The sequence below is a fragment of the Dipodomys merriami genome, unplaced genomic scaffold, assembly GCF_024711535.1.
Source record: "Dipodomys merriami isolate MVZ:Mamm:240054 unplaced genomic scaffold, mDipMer1.0.p SCAF_4, whole genome shotgun sequence".
Taxonomy (NCBI): Eukaryota; Metazoa; Chordata; class Mammalia; order Rodentia; family Heteromyidae; genus Dipodomys; species Dipodomys merriami.
The window spans coordinates 78931465-78950259 of NW_027205603.1; the positions used below are offsets into that span (position 1 = coordinate 78931465).

Below are 18795 nucleotides of genomic sequence, written 5' to 3' on the forward strand. Positions count from 1 at the left end.
ATTTTGCTTAACATGTTAATCTTCAATTTTATCTAGTTTTCTGCAAATACATACAGTAATTTTTTTTAAAATTTTTTCTTTCTTTTTTATTGTGAAAATACTGTACAGAGGGGTTACAATTACATGGGCAAGACAATGAGTACATTTCTTATCAAGCATTATTGCCTCCTCCTTTGTTTCCCCTTCCCATCCCTTCCCATATCCTGCCCCCCAGCCCTCACCCTTTACACCCCCTCCCCCCCCCCCCGCCAAAGTTGTAAAGTTCATTTTTCAACATAACGACTTGTACATCTCATTGTTGCAATGGGTCCACCTGTATCTCTATTTAAATGATTTGTTTTTTCCCTTCCCCTCCACAAATTATACCAACATCAAATACAGTAAAAGCGGGAGTTATACCGTGGGGGAGGGACATACAAAGCAACAAAGAAATCATCTTATGAATATGTTAGAAACAATCGCGTGAAAGAAAAAAACATTTGAAAACTTATCTTGGGGTTCATTTCACCTAACATCAACTTATCTGACCTTTTCTGTTTGTCTCAGACATATACTAGTTATTGCAAATAAGGGAAACCATGGGACCTGTTTCTTTGGGCCTGGCTTACTTCACTTAATATGATTTTTTCCAAGCCTTTCCATTTCCTAACAAATGGGGCAATGTCATTCTTTCTGATGGAGGCATAGAATTCCATTGTGTACATATACCACATTTTCTTGATCCATTCATCTACTGAGGGGCATCTGGGTTGGTTCCATAATCTTAGCTATGGTAAATAATGCTGCAATAAACGTAGTTGTGCTGGTAGCTTTAGACATACGGTAATTTTTTGTCTATGCTTCAATAATTCTCGTGTGTGTGTGCGCATGTGCATGCCTGTATCTCACATTTTCATTATCCATTCCTCCATTTTTAGTTTTCTGAGGAACCTCCATATTGGCTTCCATAACGGCTACACTAGTTTACATTTTCACCAACAGTTAATAAGGGTTCTTTCTCCCTGCATCCTTGCTTGGATAGATGTTGCTTGTTTTCTTACTTGTCTTATTGGCCAGTCTGATTTGAATGTCATGGAGTCTCAGTGTAGATTTGATTTGCACTTTGCTGATGGTTAAGAATGTTGAATGTTTTCCGTGTATTTATTGGTCACTTGTATTTATTCATTTGAAAAGTGTCTGTCGGGGCTGGGCCTGGGGTCTCCCATTTGTGTTATTAAAGTACTTGGAAGGTAGAGAGTGGGTAATACTAGTTTGAGGCTAGCTTGGACGAAGGAAGAAAAAAAAAGGAAAAGTTAACCTGACTTCAACTGGATGAATAAGCTGTTTGTGGTGACATGCATCTGGAATCCCAGCTATACAAGAAGCTACATGTAAGAAGATAACCATCCCAAGCCAGAAATGTTCAAACAACCAAAACCTTATTTGAAAGATAACTAAAACAAAAACATGTGGGGGGTTTGGTTCAAGTAGTAGAGCAACTTCCTAGGAAGTACAAAACCCTGAGTTCAACCCAGTATAGAAAAAATTTAAAATAAGATAAAAGTGAAAAGTCCATTTCCATTCACATATCCATTTAGTGAATTATTTCTTCTTTTGGTTTTGTTTTTCTTCAATTCTTTATACATTCTGATGATCAATCCTTAATACATGATTCGCTGGCAAGAATCCCTCTAATTGGATAGGCTGTCTCTTCACCCAGACAATTGTTTCTTTTGCTGTACAAAAGCTTGTCAATGTAGGGCAATCTCACTTGGGGTGGTTGTAGCTGAGTGGATTTCTTTCTGAGCCCTCCATTATCATTCCATTGGTCTACCTGATTAAAAGAACTTTTTATTTATTATTTATTATTTATTATTTATTATTTATTTTTTAATTTTTCCCAGGGCTGAGGAACGAATCCAGGGCCTTGCATGCGCCGGGCGGGCGCCCTTCCACTGGGCTAAACCCCCAGCCCCTAAAAGAACTTTTTAAAAGACAGAAAGAAAAAAAAATTCTGGTTACTCTTCTCCTTCTTGGAAAGCATTAGAATTTGTGCTCAGGGCTCAAAAAATTAGATGAGGTCAGTCATTCAGAAAACAACGATTAAACACCTGGAAAACCTACTGTGCCAATGCTCAAAGATATCTGTCTCTGTGCACCAGTGAGGGTTAGAGAATGACCTTCTAGCATTAGGTCACCATTTGCTAGTGGTTCTTTCATTGTCCCTTGATAGGATGATTTTGAACAATTTTGACACCTTTTCTCATGGCCGCCAGCAAGTTATCATCCACAACCTGCACATTCCCCAGTGGTATGAGTTTGCAGTTCGATATGAAATGAAATTTCAGATACCTTCATTTTCAGAAGAACTGTAACATGTTTATTTTTTCAAATCAGATATTTTACATCTATGAATATTGCGGTTGGTTTGGCCAAGTCTGTTTCTTGTAAGAATCTTGGAGCTCATCTGACCAGTACCTTCTTGTCTGAGGATTTTTCTATTGAGCATCTTGTCTCTTTATTTGAAGGGATGGCTGTTGGCCTAAAATGTAACTTGTGTTTCAGCCTGAGGAATTTCAAAATGTCAATAGCAGCTTTTGCTAATGAGCTAGTATAATAGGGGTGACAGTTGTTGCATTTTGCAGAATATCACCTTGAACAACTAAAGCAACCTAAAGTAAAAGTAGCATAATTATATAATATTATGTACAGAACTGAAACAAAATAGGAATATAGCACACTGGCTTCTGAAACTGAGCAAATTTTATTGTAAAAGAGAGCCATCAGGCTTGGGCCACTATTACAAAATTCAGGAGACAACTAAGTAACTTCACAAATAAAATTTAAAGACAATCTTTATATAAAAGCAACTAAGCTGGTACCAGTGGCATGCCTGTAATCCTAGCTGCTTAGCAGGCTGAGATCTGAGGATCATGGTTGAAAGCCAGCCTCGTCAGGAAAATCTGTGAGACTCATCTCCAATTAACCACCAAAAGCTAGAATTGGATCTGTGGCTCGGGGAGTAGAGTGCTAACATTGAGCACAAAAGCTCAGGAACAGTGCCCAGGCCTTGAGTTCATGCCCTAGGATCAGTGTGTGTGCACATGTGTCCACGCATGCATGTGTGCACACACATGCGCGCGCACACACACAGAAGAAAGTACTTAAGAGGGATCTTTTTTGTGGGGTAGGGAGTTGGGGGCTTGAACTTAGCGCCTGGGCGCTGTCCCTGAGCCTCTTTGTCCTCAATCCTGGTGCTCTACCACTAAAGCCACAGCAGCATTTCCAGCCTTTTCTGAGTGGTTTATTGGAGATAAGAGTCTCACTGACTTTTCTGCCCAGGCTGGCTTCAAACTGCCATTCTCAGATCTCAGCCTCCTGAGCAGCTAGGATTAGAGTTGTGAGCCACCAGTGCCCCACTAAGAAGGATCATAACAGTGAATTGGCTCCAAGAATGTTATACATGTATATGAAAATGTCACAATGAAATTTCACTGTGTAATACACACCAATAAAAAATGAAAAATATTTAAGAAGGGGCATTTATTTTCAAAGCAAGTAAAATCTATTTTGGGTATCTTGCATTGTAGTAGAGAGTTTGGAGAGTGTGAATAGGAAGAAATGAAGGTGATAAACATGGTATAAAAAGTCTCAAAATTGAAAAGAAGAGTAAGTTACAATGGTGAAGTGAGAAAAGTCATGGATAGGTTGAGTTGAGTGGAGTTGCATTCTGGAGAGCTTTGAAAACACAATGGTTAGTGTAGGCTTAATTTGGCAGGCAGGAGAGGGAAGTAATAACGTTAGGATATAGTGTTGGAAGCTACTTTGAGAGCGATGTAGTTCAGCCAGTTGGGAGGGTGCTCCAGGCTTCTGAGCTGTTCCATCTGTTTCCATTAGCAGAGGTCTTTACTGCTTTCTTAAGCAGACATCCTATCTGCAATTGTGTTGAAAACCTGTCACCTTGTATACTCCTGTGGGCATACAGAACACTCCTAATCCCTCTTCCATATGACAGCCCTGTTAAATACTTGGAGACAGCTGTCATGTCTTCTCCCAGACGTGTTCCCAGAGCCAGAGCAATGCGATGAAAGTAGTGTTTATAGAGCTGTCGATTACAGTTAAGATGCAGGGCTCAGAGTGACAGCTCAAATGTTCTATTGGCTGTAGCTTAGCAGTTGGGCTGCACATTCCTCACAGTTGTTGTGGTGTTATTTATCCCAGGTCAACTATAGGACAAATGACTATGGCTTTGATTTATCTATCTTTAGTTCCAAGGCTCGACAATCTTTTCCTGTTTCTCCCTTCCTTTTATTTCTTCCCCCTCCTGTCTTCCCTTCCTCCCTTCTTTGTTCCTCTTCTTCTTTGTGATAGGATTTGAATAACACAATAGCTAAGTAGTGCTAGAACAGTATGTACTAGGAGTCTACTCAGGGTCTATTCAGAGTATCTATCTATCTATCTATCTATCTATCTATCTATCTATCTATCTATCTATCTATCTATCTGTCATCTATCTTTTTTTTTTTTTTGCTGGTCCTGAAGCTTGAAATCTGGGCCTGGGCACTGTCCATCAGCTCTTCAGCTCAAAGCTGGTGCTCTACCACTTGAGCCACAGCACCACTTCAGTTTTCTGAGTGGTTTATTGGAGATAATAGTCTCACATACTTTCCTGCTTGGACTGGCTTTGCACCTCAATCCTCAGATCTCAGCTTTCTGAGTAGCTAGGATTACAGGCATGAGCCACCAGTGCCTGGTTGGGAAGTGTTTTTTAACCTCTTTAGTCACGTTACCTTTGTCCTCTATAAAATGGGAAGAACACTCCCCTTACAGGATGGATATTTGTTAACTGAAGAAGACATATAGGTAGAAGGAGATGCATCATATGAAGCTGGCTCACATGATTACGGAGGCTAAGGAATTCCAGTTATCCATGGTCAACAAGATGTAGTTTTAATCTAACTTTGTGAAGGCTGGAGATGTAGGAGAGCTGATGGTATATATGACTTAAAGCCAGCAGGATAAAAATATTAAAATACTTATTTTTTTTATTTCAATTCTGAAGCAGGACAGCTGACTGTCCTGAGAGCTCAGGAAGCAGAAATACTCTCCTGCTCAGACATTGTGCTCTATGAAGATATGGGTATTACATGTGGTGGGGCCCCCCCACAGCAGAGAGCGATAGCACCCGGAAACATGAACCGAGACATAGCTACAGCGTTTGGTTACGTGTAGTGGCATCGATGGCGTCGTCAACTTGAGACAATTAGCTATGAGGCTATCTACAATATTTCTAGGAAGTAAGAAATTCTAGGGTGAATAAATAAAACCGAGTAAAGGAAGAGGATCTTAGGGATTGCCACTTGTTGAAGATGCTGTGGTGATGAATCCTGTCAACTTGATTAGATTTGAGAAAGGCTTAGGGGATTCCTAAAACACACTCTGGTGTGTCTAAGAGGACTCGGCCTTAGTAGATTCATCCTGCGATGGATTGATAATGTGGTGGCATTGTTGGGAGGTGGTGAAAGAGAGGAGATGGGACCTAGGTGGAAGGAAGGGAATCACTGAAGGCATGTCTTTGGGGGCTGTCCCTTTCCCTGGTGCCCCTCCTTTAGTCCCTTTTCTTTGCTTCTTGGCTGCCATGCTGTGAACTGCTCTGCCATGCACTCACCAATGAGCTGATGCTTCTGACATTATGAGCCAAAGTGATGTCTCCTGTCCTTAATTTGCTTCTGTCAAGGTATTTTGCCATAGAGATGGAAGCATTCCCTCACACAGCTTCACCAAACCTGGATGGAATGACAACTGAACTCACCTTGGTTGGCTGAAATGAGTCCACTGTTTTACATCCGATAACAGAAAAAAAATTAGTCACCTCATGTCCCAGTGAGCATTCTTGTGCCATTTGGGGAGGACAGATTCTATGGGACATTGGAAAAGGAAGATTGGACCAAACATTTGGAAGACCTAGTGTGAATCTTGGCTTTGACAGTTACCTATGAATTCATCACCTGAGAAATTAAAGACACTAATGGAGACGTCAGGAGTATCCAAATAAGCCAATGTATTGACAGTCTCTTTAGAACCAGTAAAAGCTGGCGAATAGCAAATGATTTTAATTCCTTTTAAAAATATACTTACATGGATGTGGCTGAAACTATTGCTGCCTGGTAACAGCTCACTTCCAAGAGTTCTACTGTACCAGATTCTCAAGGATTTTCATTTGCTTTTGTTTGGGGGACTTGAATTAAACCTCACAGGAGTTAAGTGAAAAATCATTTTGTGACCACAATTTTCCTTCATATGTCTCAGTTAATGAATGGTTTAGTCAGATATTTTGCTAGTGGCATAAAAAGAAATAATTCAAAGCCACTAAGTGAATCCTGGATGGATTGTGGTGAAATGATTATGAGGTTTCCTGGCTGCTTACTGGCACAGTGGAAACCACGCAGTGCACATTCTCTTTCATTCAACTTAGACTCTAGCACTGGGAAAAAGCTGAGAAGCACAAGCAACTCAGATAACACTAACCTGTTCTTTCAATGTGATGGTGTGGCAGGCCATGAGCGCAGATCACATTTAGTTGAACTGAGGAGATGGATTAGATGACAGAAACAATTATTTTTTCAATAGCACAATTCGGTTCTGTTCACAACCATTCATATATTGTATGCTGAGTGGAGCGGGGCAAAGGGTTTGAAAAGATAAGAGGTAAAGAACCTCCTTCCTCGAGGTGTTAAGTCTAGTTGCAGAGACAGAAATGTTAGGAAGGCAACATAGTTGCTTATGATAAATGCAAGAAACTATGTAGCAATGCAGAAGATGTGGAGTGCAGTGGGTAGAGTCCTGGATGAGGACCAAAGGGAAAGAGAACTGTAAAGTTTGTTTTCCAGGGTGAATAGGAGTTTTCATGGCAGAAAAAGTCCTCTGACAGTATCTCTTTTTTTGTTTCAGTAATTGTGTTGGTGATTAATTCCTCTGTAAACATATTCCAGGCCAGTGGCTACTCCTAGCTACTCAGGAGGCTGAGATCCAAGGATTATAACCTAAAGCTAGCTTAGACAGATGAATCCTTTTGGCTCTTTATCTACAATTACACAACAAAAAGCCAAAAGTGGAGCTGTGACTCAAGTGGTGGAATATCGGTCATGAAAGAGAAAGGGATGATGCATTCTCCTTATCTTTTTGCTTAACTTCAGTTTGTTCTCACTCCATGAAAAGGTTTACCCACTAAAACATTAAAACACTATTTATAGTAGGAAAAATAATCATATAAATAAAAATGTCCATGTTTCCTTTAAAGTTGTAATCTCGAGGAAAAAATTTCATTTAAGAATTAATTACCTAATATTGTCTAACCATTAAAAACCCATGTTTTATTTCTCCTACCACCTCTTCCCCTCCATTGTGCTGGTCTTGGTGATTGTACTCAAGGCCTGTTTGCTGTGTCTGAGCATTATTATTATTATTTTTTGTCAGTTGTGGGGCTTGAACTCTGGGCCTGGGCACTGTCCCTCAGCTCTTCAGCTCAAGGTGAGCACTCTACCACTTGAGCCACAGCACCACTTCTGGTTTTCAGGTGGTTAATTGGAAATAAGAGTCTCTTGGCTTTGAACTGTGATCGTCAGATCTCAGCCTCCTGAGTAGCTAGGATTACAGGCGTGAGCCACTGGTGCTTGCTATCTGAGCATTTTTGCTCAAGGCTAGCTCTCTATCATTTCAGCGAAAGCTCCACTTCTGGATTTTTATTTTTGTGGTAAATTGGAGATAAGAATTTCACAGACTTTCCTGCCTGGGCTGGCTTTGAACTTTGATCCAGATCTCAGCCTCTGAGTAGTTAAAATTACAGGTGTGAGCTGAGCTACCAGAACCGGGCTCCCCTGCTTTCCTTCCTTCCTTCCTTCCTTCCTTCCTTCCTTCCTTCCTTCCTTCCTTCCTTCCTTCCTTCCTTCCTTCCTTCTTCCTTCCTTCCTTCCTTCCTTCCTTCCTTCCTTCCTTCCTTCCTTCCTTCCTTCCTTCCTGCTTGCCTGCCTGCCTGCCTGCCTGCCTTCCTTCTTTCTTTCTTTCTTTCTTTTCTTTTCTTCTTTCTTTCTTTACTTCCTTCCTTCCTTCTTTCCTTCTTTTCTTTCTTTCTTTCTTTCTTTCTTTCTTTCTTTCTTTCTTTCTTTCTTTCTTTCTTTCTTTCTTTCTTTCTTCCTTCCTTCCTTTCTTTCTTTCCTTCCTTCTTTCTGTCTCCCTTCCTTCCTTCCTTCCTCCCTTCCTTCCATCCTTCTTTTCTGTCTTTCTGTCTTTCCTGTTCTTTCTTGCCTGCCTGCCTGCCTGCCTGCTTTCTTGCTTTCTTTCTTATCTTTAAGTCGTTGTACAAAGGAGTTGCCATTTAACAAAGCAGTTTATGAGTATCATGCATCTTGATTAGTGTCACCCTTTCCACATTCTCACTCACCCTCCCCTACCCAGTCCTTCCCTTACTCTTAATTTTGTAGGATATGCATAACATTTTTGACTGCAATCTCCCCTTCTTCTCCTCTTCATTTGTCCCTACCCCACCCCTTTTGAATACTTGCTTCTTGGTGTTGGTGTATGATCCAGCAATTACACTCCTGAACCATTTACCTAAAAGATTACAAACCAGGATACCGTAAAGCCATGAGCATTGCATTCATCTTGTTCACCATAGCCAAGGTACAGAATCAGCCCAAATGCCCCTCAATGGATAAATGGATCAAGAATATATATATATATATATATAATATATATATTAAGCATATATATATATATGCAATGGAATTCTACTTGTCTGTTAGAAAGAATGATATGGCACCATTTGTAAAGAATTGTAAAGACCTTATTTCTTTTTAATGTAGATTTAGGTTGCATTTTGCTTCTAGGCCTCAGATACCAGTCACTTGGACCCTTAGCTCTGCCTATTTTTCTCTTCTACCATTTGATTCTTTAAAGTATTGAAGGTTCTTAATGCCTTCTTTCTGATTGACATCTGTCTTCTGAACAATAGTGTATTGGATAAGGTGTTTACTAGTGGAAGGTGACAGTATTTGTGATAGATTTTTAACCTGGGACTTTTTTTAAAAGTAGTTTTCATCTATTTCTCAAAATATTCATAATGGCAGCCAGAATCATTCTTGAGATATGAAATTATTGAACTTTGAACAGAGTAGCTTTGAAATGGCTCTTTGTTCTGAGAAAGCATCTGTTTGCCTCTGGCAAACAGAACCACTAATTGCACAAAAATTGCTGATACTGTATAGAAAGTTCTGCCTACAGCAAACATTCCTAGAACTGGGCAAATTGCCTTTGTGTTTGCTAGGATGGAAAATAGCCATTAAGGTTCATTTTATTTGGATATATCTTAGAACTAACAACTAGGGTTTAAGACATGTGAAAACATAGGTTTTCAGTTTTCAAAATGAATGTGTTCTGATCTTGAAAATGTTCCCACCCAGGAATGCAAAAATTAACAGACTTTGACTTCTGAGCTTTCAAATACCTTTTTTCTGCTGATATGTTTACTTCTTTCTGACTAGTAGGGCATGAGTGTTAATTTCACATATATTGTACTAAGTTGTAACTTGTTTTTAAATGTTTTCCTGATCTCATTGTGTGACATGCACTAAAATTATCTTCAGATAATTTTGCACATGCTAGGTAAGATCATAAATACTGACATACACACTTCTCCCCTATTACCAGAATTCTTGTGTGTATGAGTGGTAGTTTATGTATTTAATTATGCACCATTATTTTTTTTTTGTTGATTGTGGGGCTTGAACTCTGGTCCTGAGCACTGTCCCTGAGCTCTTCAACTCAAGGCTAACACGCTACCATTTGAGCTACAGGCTATTTCTGGTTTTCTGGTGGTTAATTGGAGATAAAAGTCTCATGGACTTTCCTTCCTGGGCTGGCTTTGAACTTTGATCCTCAGATCTCAGCCTCCTGAGTAGCTATGATTACAAGCATGAGACACCAGCACTATAATGCACAATTGTGTGTGTGTGTGTGTGTGTGTGTGTGTGTGCATGTGCGTGTGCATGTGTATGTGTGTGTGTGTTTGTGTGTGTGTGTGCATGTGTGATAGTACTAGGATTTGACTTCAGGGCTTTGGGTTTGCTAGGCATTCTGTTGCTTCAGCCACGCCCCATCCCCTTTTGTTATTGTAACTTTTGAATAGGGTCTCACATTTTACCTGGGCTGGATTGGACTGTGATCCTCCTACTTACACTTCCCTTTCAAGCTAAGAAAGACAAGATATGCCACTGTGCCTGACACCTATTACTGGGTGTTTTTGAACTCAGGACCTCATGCTTTCTAAGCAGGTTCTTGAGCCATGTCCCTAAGCCCCTTTATACTTCAGTTACTTTTTAGATAGAGGCTCATGCTTTTTTTCTGAGGTCTGGCCTTGGATTACTGTCCTCCCACTTAATGCTTCTTGCATAGATAGTTGGGATTACAGGCACATCCAACCCCAAAGTATTTTGTTTTGATGAGGTCAGTTTATCAATTTTTACTATTATGGGTTGTATTTTTGGTGGCAACTCTGAAACCTTTTTCTTAAACCACAAATTCCAAAAATTTTATACTTTCCTTCTGTACTCTACCTTTTTCCCCTTCCTTCCTTCCTTCCTTCCTTCCTTCCTTCCTTCCTTCCTTCCTTCCTTCCTTCCTTCCTTCCTTCCTTCCTTCCTTCCTTCCTTCCTTCTTTCCTTCCTTCCTTCCTTCCTTCCTTCTTCCCTTCCTTCCTTTCCTCCCTCCTTCTTTTCTTTGTTTCTTCCTTCACAGTTCCTTTTTTTCTTCCTCTTCCCTCCCTTTATCTTCTCTCCCTCTGTCTTTATTTTTGTGTGTACTGGTTCTGGAGCTTGAACTTAAGTCTTCAGCACTGAGATTTTTTGCTCATTGCAAGCACTTTATCTCTTGATGCACATTTCCACTGCCAGCTTTTATTTTTTTTTAACTTTTTGGCAGTTTATTGGAGATGAGTTTCATTGACGTTCTTGCTCAGGCTGGGATCCTCAGATCTAGGATTATAGGCATGACCTATTGGTACCCAGTCCATCCCCCTCCCCCACTTTTTGTTTAAATGCAGTTCTTGAGGTCCAACCAAGGTCCTGCACATGCTAGGCAAGTGGTCCTCCTCTCTACACTTCCTGCATAGTAAGATTATGGACATGATCTTGTTTGTTGAGATGGAGTATCTTTAAATTTTCACCCTGGGCTGGTCATGCACTATTATCTCCCTTTTTTCCATCTTTGAAGTAGCTGAGATGTTTTTAAACATTTCTTTTCTTGGTACTGGGGCTTGGACTCTCGAAGCCTTGTGCTACTCTGCCAATGCTTCTAAGTCCTTAAAACATTAATTTGAAACTAAAAACATTGGTTTCTTCTACATTATTTCCAATTAATTAAAAATTGAAATAATGCTTCTAAAAATTTTCAAAGAGAAAGAAAATGACTCTCCATTTGAGAGTAAGCTTTTCCCAAAAAACCCAGAGAAGTGGTTCTTGAAGCTTAATCAGACTTCACTTTTCCCTGGTTCTGTCCAAAGAACAAATTAATTTCTGTCCCATGACTCATGGCAGTGTTTCATTTTAGACCTTTCTCAGTTTGGTACAGTGGGGCCAACTCTCAAATACAATGCTGGTAGCTTTCTTCTTTTTAAGAAGAGGAATTTATTGCCAAAAAATGTAAACTCCAACTGAGAATTGAGTTGTACTGTAGAGCTCCAAAATGGAGTCTGGAGTATTTCTTTGGCAAATACATATTTTTCCCCATCTGGCAAAAGGATTTAGGTATTCCATGCATATTTATATCTGGAAAAAAATTCAAAATCCCTTAAGCAAAAGTCACATGGTCATTGCAAAGACATATGTATTAAGCTAGACAAGTTCAGCATTTTTTTGCAGATTAAACATTCTTTTTGCTTATCAAGATGTCTATATTTTGGTTTTCAAATATAATTGTAATTCAAATGTTTTTCTTTTTTGGCATTGAATTTAAAATTTAACAATAAATGTTAAATAAAGTGTTAATGAATGTTAATAAAATGTTAATAAATGTTAATAAATGTTAACGATAAAACACAAACTCTAAAGATTTTCTGAGCTGGCAAGAAGTTAAAATGGATAAAGATACACACATGTCAGTGCATGCATACACTCACACATGCACAAACATGCACATGTTACTTTTCATAGTCTCCATTCCTAGTGTGAAAATCCCAAAAGTTAAGCAGCTCCTTGGAAGTATAGAATGGAGTATGAGGTAATAGGACTGAAGATACTAAAAATGCCCTCAGTTCTTTGTAACAAAGTGTGAGAATATCCTAAAATGTTGGTGCTGTCTGAACGGAAATGCTGGTCTCCATCTCATCAAACATAGATACACCCTGTGTATAACCGCCCCCCGCTTCTTTGTTGTAAAGACAACATTTACCCTGATCTCCCAGAATCTCTCTGTGCATGTGAGGTGAAGACTGGTTCTGATGGTAATGCTTGGATAGATCCCCTTCACTGGTCATTATCTTGAATCCTAAGTGAGCTCCTAAACAGTAGTGATTTTAGGCCAGGCACTGCTGGCTCCAGCCTGGGCGGGAAAACCTATTAGACTCTTATTTCTAATTAAGCATCAAAAGTCACAAGTGGAGCTGTGGCTTAAGTGGTAGAGAGGAGCCTCCAGAAAAAAAAAAAAAAAGCTCAGGGACAGCACTCAGACCCTCAGTTCAAGCCCCAGGATCTATGGGCGTGTGCACCCATGCGTGCGCACGCACACACACACACACTCACACACAGATTGATGATTTTGATGATTTTATTTAGGGGCAACATCTTATATAGGAAAATGCAGGGGAAAAACGGATTTGGAGACACTCTGACGCCCTTCCTCAGTTTTCTTCTTTAGTCTGTGTAGCATTGTAGATTAACTAAATACACAGCCGTGACTTTTCCTTAAATTTGGGAAGCCCACATTTTTCTTCTCCTAATACTTTCTCTATGCACTTATCAGTACTGGAGAGTCTTGTTTTTGCTTCCTGGAAATCTTCCCATCTCGGCTGAGTGGCTCACACTGGCATGGCTGAGCCCTTTCCTGGAAAGAATCTACCTGCCAAAGCCCAAAGTGAGATGATTTTGTACAGACACCAGTTCTACAACACGCAGCAGGATGAGTTGCCAGGTTGCCACAAACCTGCCAGGATTTTGCTAACTATTTCCAGAACATTTCAGTCTATTGCCAACCATTACCACAATTTTTTTTTCCTAGTAAGGATTCATTTAAGGGAAAGGCTATAAAAAGATGGCTGTTTTAATGGGAACTTTATTGTACTCTTAGCACTAAGTTATCTGAAAGACATAAAAGTTGACCTACTCAAAAATAAAAGCTCCAATAATAACACAAGTGCTTTCCTGGTTTGTTCTTTGCAGAAGTGAAATTCTTTTGTGAGACCCCAGCTATTGCCGACATTGTGATCTTGGTTGATGGCTCATGGAGTATTGGAAGATTCAACTTTAGACTGGTTCGACTTTTCCTGGAAAATCTCATTACAGCATTCAATGTGGGCTCTGAGAAGACGCGGGTTGGTACGTCACTTGTCAACAGCAGTCAGCTGTGAAACTGCTGGTTTATTTACTTACTTGATTTTGGAGTTATTTTTGGTGGTTAAGTCCTTTGGAATGAACAGGTGCCCTGCCACTTGAGCCATGCCCCTATCCTGCTACAGAGATTTGTAGGTGTGTATGTGGGGGTGATACTAGGGCTTGAAAATCAGGACCCTGTGCTCCCGCTTGGCTTTTTCACTCAAGGCTGGTGCTCTACCAGTTGAATCATACCTCCCCTTCTGGCTTTTTTTGATGATTAATTGGAGATAAGAATTTCATGGACTTTTCTGCCTGTGCTGACTTTGAATGGTGAACCTCAGATCTCAGCTTCCTGAGTAGCTAGGATTACAACTGTGAGCCACTAGTGCCCAGTTCTACTGTGGAGATTTTCAGGACATCTTCAAAACTGATGTTCCTAAAAGCATGTTTAGGTCAATCAGTATTTATTCTACCTTAAATTATAGCCTGTTCAAAAATTTGTCACAGAGCAGGTTTTATTTAAAAGAAACACTGAATCTAGGGAAATGCTAAACAAAATGGAAATTATTTTACCATACAAGACAATTTTTGCCAAATTAATTGTAGAGAAGATAAAAAATTGTCAACCTGGGCTGGGAAGGTGGCTCAGTGGTAGAGCACTTGCCTTGCATGCATGAGGCCCTGGGTTCGATTCCTCAGCACCACCTAAGCAAAAAGAAAAAAGCCAGAAGTGGCGCTGTGCCTCAAGTGGTAGAGCGCTAGCCTTGAGCTGAAGAGCTGAGGGACAGCGCCCAGGCCCAGAGTTCAGGCCTCACGACCGGACCTCCCTCCTCCCCCCGCAAATTGTCTCCCTGTACAACATATATATATATATATATATATATATATATATATATAAAATATGCACATATATACAATACATCTTTATTATATAAAATCTAATAGGCTAACTTCTAAATAACCATTTGGGAAAACCATTCCTTTGAGAATGTTGTTTAATATTTTATGTCTATTCCATTTTATGTTTAATAAAGCATAAACAAATGAATCTAGACTTTTTATTTGTATTAATGAATATGTTTTGTTTTGTTTTCTTTTTTTTTTGTCAGTCTTTGGGATTGAACTCAGGACCTGAGCTTCTAGCTTTTTGGTGATTAATTGGAGATAAGAGTCTCACAAGCTTTCATGCCCCAGCTGGCATCAAGCTGTGATCCTCAGATCTCAGCCTCCTGAGTAGCTGGCTCAGGCCAGTAATCCTTATGACTATGTCTTAAAAAATAAGTATCAAGTACCTAATTCAGTGCTAACCTCTAAATGACTAGAAATTTGTACATTTGCTCCACTCCTAAGTATATTCAACTTGATTACCTTGCTTGGTGCTAGCAGTCTTTTTTGAAAGTAGAGAGTCAGACAAAGAAAAGAATGTTACTACAATTTGGCCCTTCAACTTTGAACGTCCTTGAGTGGTACAAAGATCTTTGAGTAGCACATCATTTCTAGTGTGTTTTCTTATCTTTCTTTGCCAGGTCTTGCACAGTATAGCGGTGACCCCAGAATAGAATGGCACTTGAATGCTTTTAGCACTAAAGAGGAAGTTATTGATGCTGTCCGAAACCTCCCATACAAGGGAGGAAATACACTAACAGGTAAGTTGTGTTCAGTGCACATTCTCAGCAACAGAATAGCTGTTTTACTTTAGTTTGCTAGTTTTTGACTTAGCATACTATTATAGTAATTTTCAACCAAAATCAACATCTTAACTGTTGGAGGCTCTTTTCTCAAACTCAGCAGTAAGTGTTAAAACTTAGGCACCTCATTTTTCTTTTCTAGATGACTCTAGTGTCCCTGAAGGGGTTGGTTGGGCTAGAAGAAAATAAAGCAGTGATGGTCCAGTAGCCTTTAGAAGCTGTCTGAGCACTGTCAGTTCATTTCTTTCCTCTTCACCTCTTTCCTCATCCGGGTATCTTGTCATTTAAGTGAAAACAAATTTACACCTTAGTTTTAACGAAGTCTTTTTATTTGCCCTTATTCTATCAGTAGTTACAGTTTGCAAATGTTTGTGGATCTTTGACTCACAAGTCTTTTTGATAAATGATCAATGGAAAGATATTTATATTATAATTATCCCTAGTACAAAAATGAGAAGTTTGTGTACATGTGGGCATACATACCTACCTGCATGCATACATACATACATGTATATTTCTAGTATTGAGGATCCAGCCCAGGGCCTCTTGTTAATAAGATACACCAGCCCAGGGCCTCTGCTAATAAGCTATACCCCAAGTGCTGTTTGCATTGATTTTCCCCTTTGAACAGGCTGTTCCCTTCCACAGGCATGTGATATAGATGCACAGCTTCAACAATGAAGATGCAGTTGATGATGTTTTAATAAACCACTGGAAACAAATCTTGATGATTCTTTTGCCAATCTGAGGCACAATCTAGTGGAATTTTTCTTTTCTTTTCTTTATTGTGAAAATACTGTACAGAGGGGTTACAATTACATGGGCAAGATAATGAGTACATTTCTTTTTAAAAAATATTTATTTATTTTTTATTGTGAGTGAGTACATTTCTTATCAAGCATTGTAGCCTCCTCCTTTGTTTCCCTTTCCCATCCCTTCCCATCCGTCCCCCTCCCTACCCTCCCACCCAATCTGGTGGAATTTTTCTTAATGGCATAACCTTGCTAAATGGAAATCTTATATCAATATTGTAGCATTTCTCATTTCTTTCTGGATGGAAATTGCCTTAAAGGGCTGAGTATAATTTTGTTTTTTTTTGATCTGCCCACACTGTTTCTAAAGAGAGTACTGAGGAAGAGGAGGGGGGAGGGAGGGAGAGAGAGAGAGAAGAAGAGAGAGAAGGGAAGAGAGGAGCAGATTGATTTTGGTTCTTTAGAATGTCACGGGAAGTGAAAATGTAGCAATATTATCTAGCAGTGTGTTTCATCATTAATTATTCAACTTCATATATTTTAAAATATATGATCTATTAAAATCTGTTGAGAATGAATTTAGTATTCTTCCTAAATAGAAGTTATAAAATAAACTGTTGTTAACACCATAAAATGGCCTTCAAGGCCAAGTATTGCTCTCTACATTTCTATCACCTAACACACTCCATGATACTTTAATGCCTAGTAAGTAGTCACTGAATAGTAAAACATCACTACTTTAATAATATTGCCCTTAGTCTTAAAAACCAAAATGATCATGAAAGATACATGTAAGAGAAGTATATTATTATTCAAAGAACTGAAATATATTAAACTATACTGATACAGAGATTACTGCTACATTTCTATACGCAGAAAAACAAAAGAAATATGAGGGAAAAGCTAAAATGCACGATCATCTATTGTTCTCTGAAACAATGCAGTTTTCAATCATTTTTTTATTGTGTTTATTCTGTTGGATTTTACTTCTTGTTATCAGATCTGGCCAAGAGCTAGTCAATATAATGAGGAAAGCTCACATCTAATAAAAACTCTTTTAGCTCAAGAAGTTACTTATCATGTGGTTACATTTTGCAAGATTAGAGGACTTTTTAAAAAAGTTAGAGATGACTGGTTTCTGTTTATTTTTCCTTGTTTTCTCCCAGGTCTTGCTTTGAGCTACATCTTTGAGAATAGCTTTAAACCAGAAGCAGGATCCAGGTCTGGAGTCTCCAAAATTGGCATTTTAATCACAGATGGAAAATCCCAAGATGATATTATTCCACCATCCAGAAACCTTCGTGAGTCTGGTGTAGAACTGTTTGCCATTGGTAGGTGTTCTTTACGGTCTGGTTTCTGCTATGCGCATAGACACACCTCATAAGCCAATAAGCAATGCCAAGTCTACTGCTTGGAAAACCAGAGACCAGGATCTCACAGCAGACCTGTGATCTGAACCTTCTGTCCTTGCCTTTCAAATGAGAATGACATGGACTGCTATACTCTAGGCCAGGGTCCCTATGCAGGATAGCAGACATAAAAACATTTAGAAAGGAATGAAGTAACATGCAAAGGCATGTTCTACATACTACCTTTTAATTAGTCAGGGCTTCCTTTTCTAGCTATACAGGGGAGAACCAGCTTACTGTTTTCCAGGAATTGATTCCTTCAGCTTTTAAAAGAAAACATGAAGTTCCAAGTATTTGGTATTAGTGATCTAAAATGGATTCTATAAATGATACTATTCATTTTGTGGGAAAGAACACCTATGACATAATCTAGAGCAACTACAAAATATTCTCCATTCAACTTTCTTTGATTGAGGTGTTTACTCCCCTCAAGTATTAAAGTAATCACTATTATTCAGTATTAAAGTACTACTGAATTTTAAAATTAAAATGTCACAGCAAACTCAGCATCCAAAGACATTTAAAATTGGTTTTTACAAATGGTCCATTTCAATATGCTTTTGTGTGTTTAATTTCTTCTTTTGTTAACAATCTTTGGTCCAAGTAAAATTTATTTCTGTTCTTGCACTTACCAAGAATATGTTAACTCTGGACATCAGTGAGTCATGCCTGTAACCCTAGCTACTCTAGAAGCTGAGATTTGAGGATTGCAGTTCAAAGCCAGCCCAGGCAGGAAAGTCCATGAATTTGTATCTCCAATTAACCACCTAAAAACCAGAAGTGGGACAGTGACTCAAAGTGGTAGAAGACTAGCCTTTAGCAAAAAAGCTCGGGGCAGTGCTCAGTCCTTTAGTTTAAGCCCCAGTACTGACCAAAAAATATGTTAGATCTCATCTCCATGTATTTTCTATGACATAGCTCTTCTGTTACAAAAACATAGTCTTCACCTTGGAGCTATATACCAACTAGGAAAAACATTTCTGGATACAGTATAAAAATGCAGGCTCTAGGGATCTGTTTTAGTCCTACTAAGTAGGGAGGAGAAGGCTAATAACTTGTATATTATGTTAAAGTTGTACCCGTGCCTGTACTTTGAAAATATGCTCCAGAGTTGACAATAGATGATAAACCTATTTGAATAGCTCCTGCATGTGTGTTGCTGTTATCTTCTCTTAGAAAAAGTGCTGCAAAGTTTCTTGTTTTGCACATTTTATTTAATCAGAAAAGTTTTCTGAGTAGCATTTTTTGGGCGGGGGTTGCGGGGTGGGTGGGTGAGGTTTATTTCTTACCACTGTTCAGCCAAGTATTGAGAACAATTGCAAAAGCTTTAAAACCTATTTTCTTTCTTCTCTTTCTTTTTCTTATCCTGGCAGCATCTCTAAACAAT

At 39.1% G+C, this 18795-nt stretch overlaps 1 protein-coding gene across 3 annotated transcripts in view; it reads left to right on the forward strand.

Annotated features, from left to right (window-relative positions):
* The window catches only part of Col14a1 (collagen type XIV alpha 1 chain), a 197498-nt gene that overhangs the window by 48915 nt on the left and 129788 nt on the right, over positions 1–18795 (forward strand). For all 3 annotated transcript variants that reach the window (XM_069991329.1, XM_069991330.1, XM_069991331.1), the window contains exons 6-8: positions 13407–13562; positions 15086–15205; positions 17166–17330. In XM_069991329.1, the coding sequence (XP_069847430.1) occupies positions 13407–13562; positions 15086–15205; positions 17166–17330 (441 nt within the window). The remainder of the gene's footprint in view (positions 1–13406; positions 13563–15085; positions 15206–17165; positions 17331–18795) is intronic.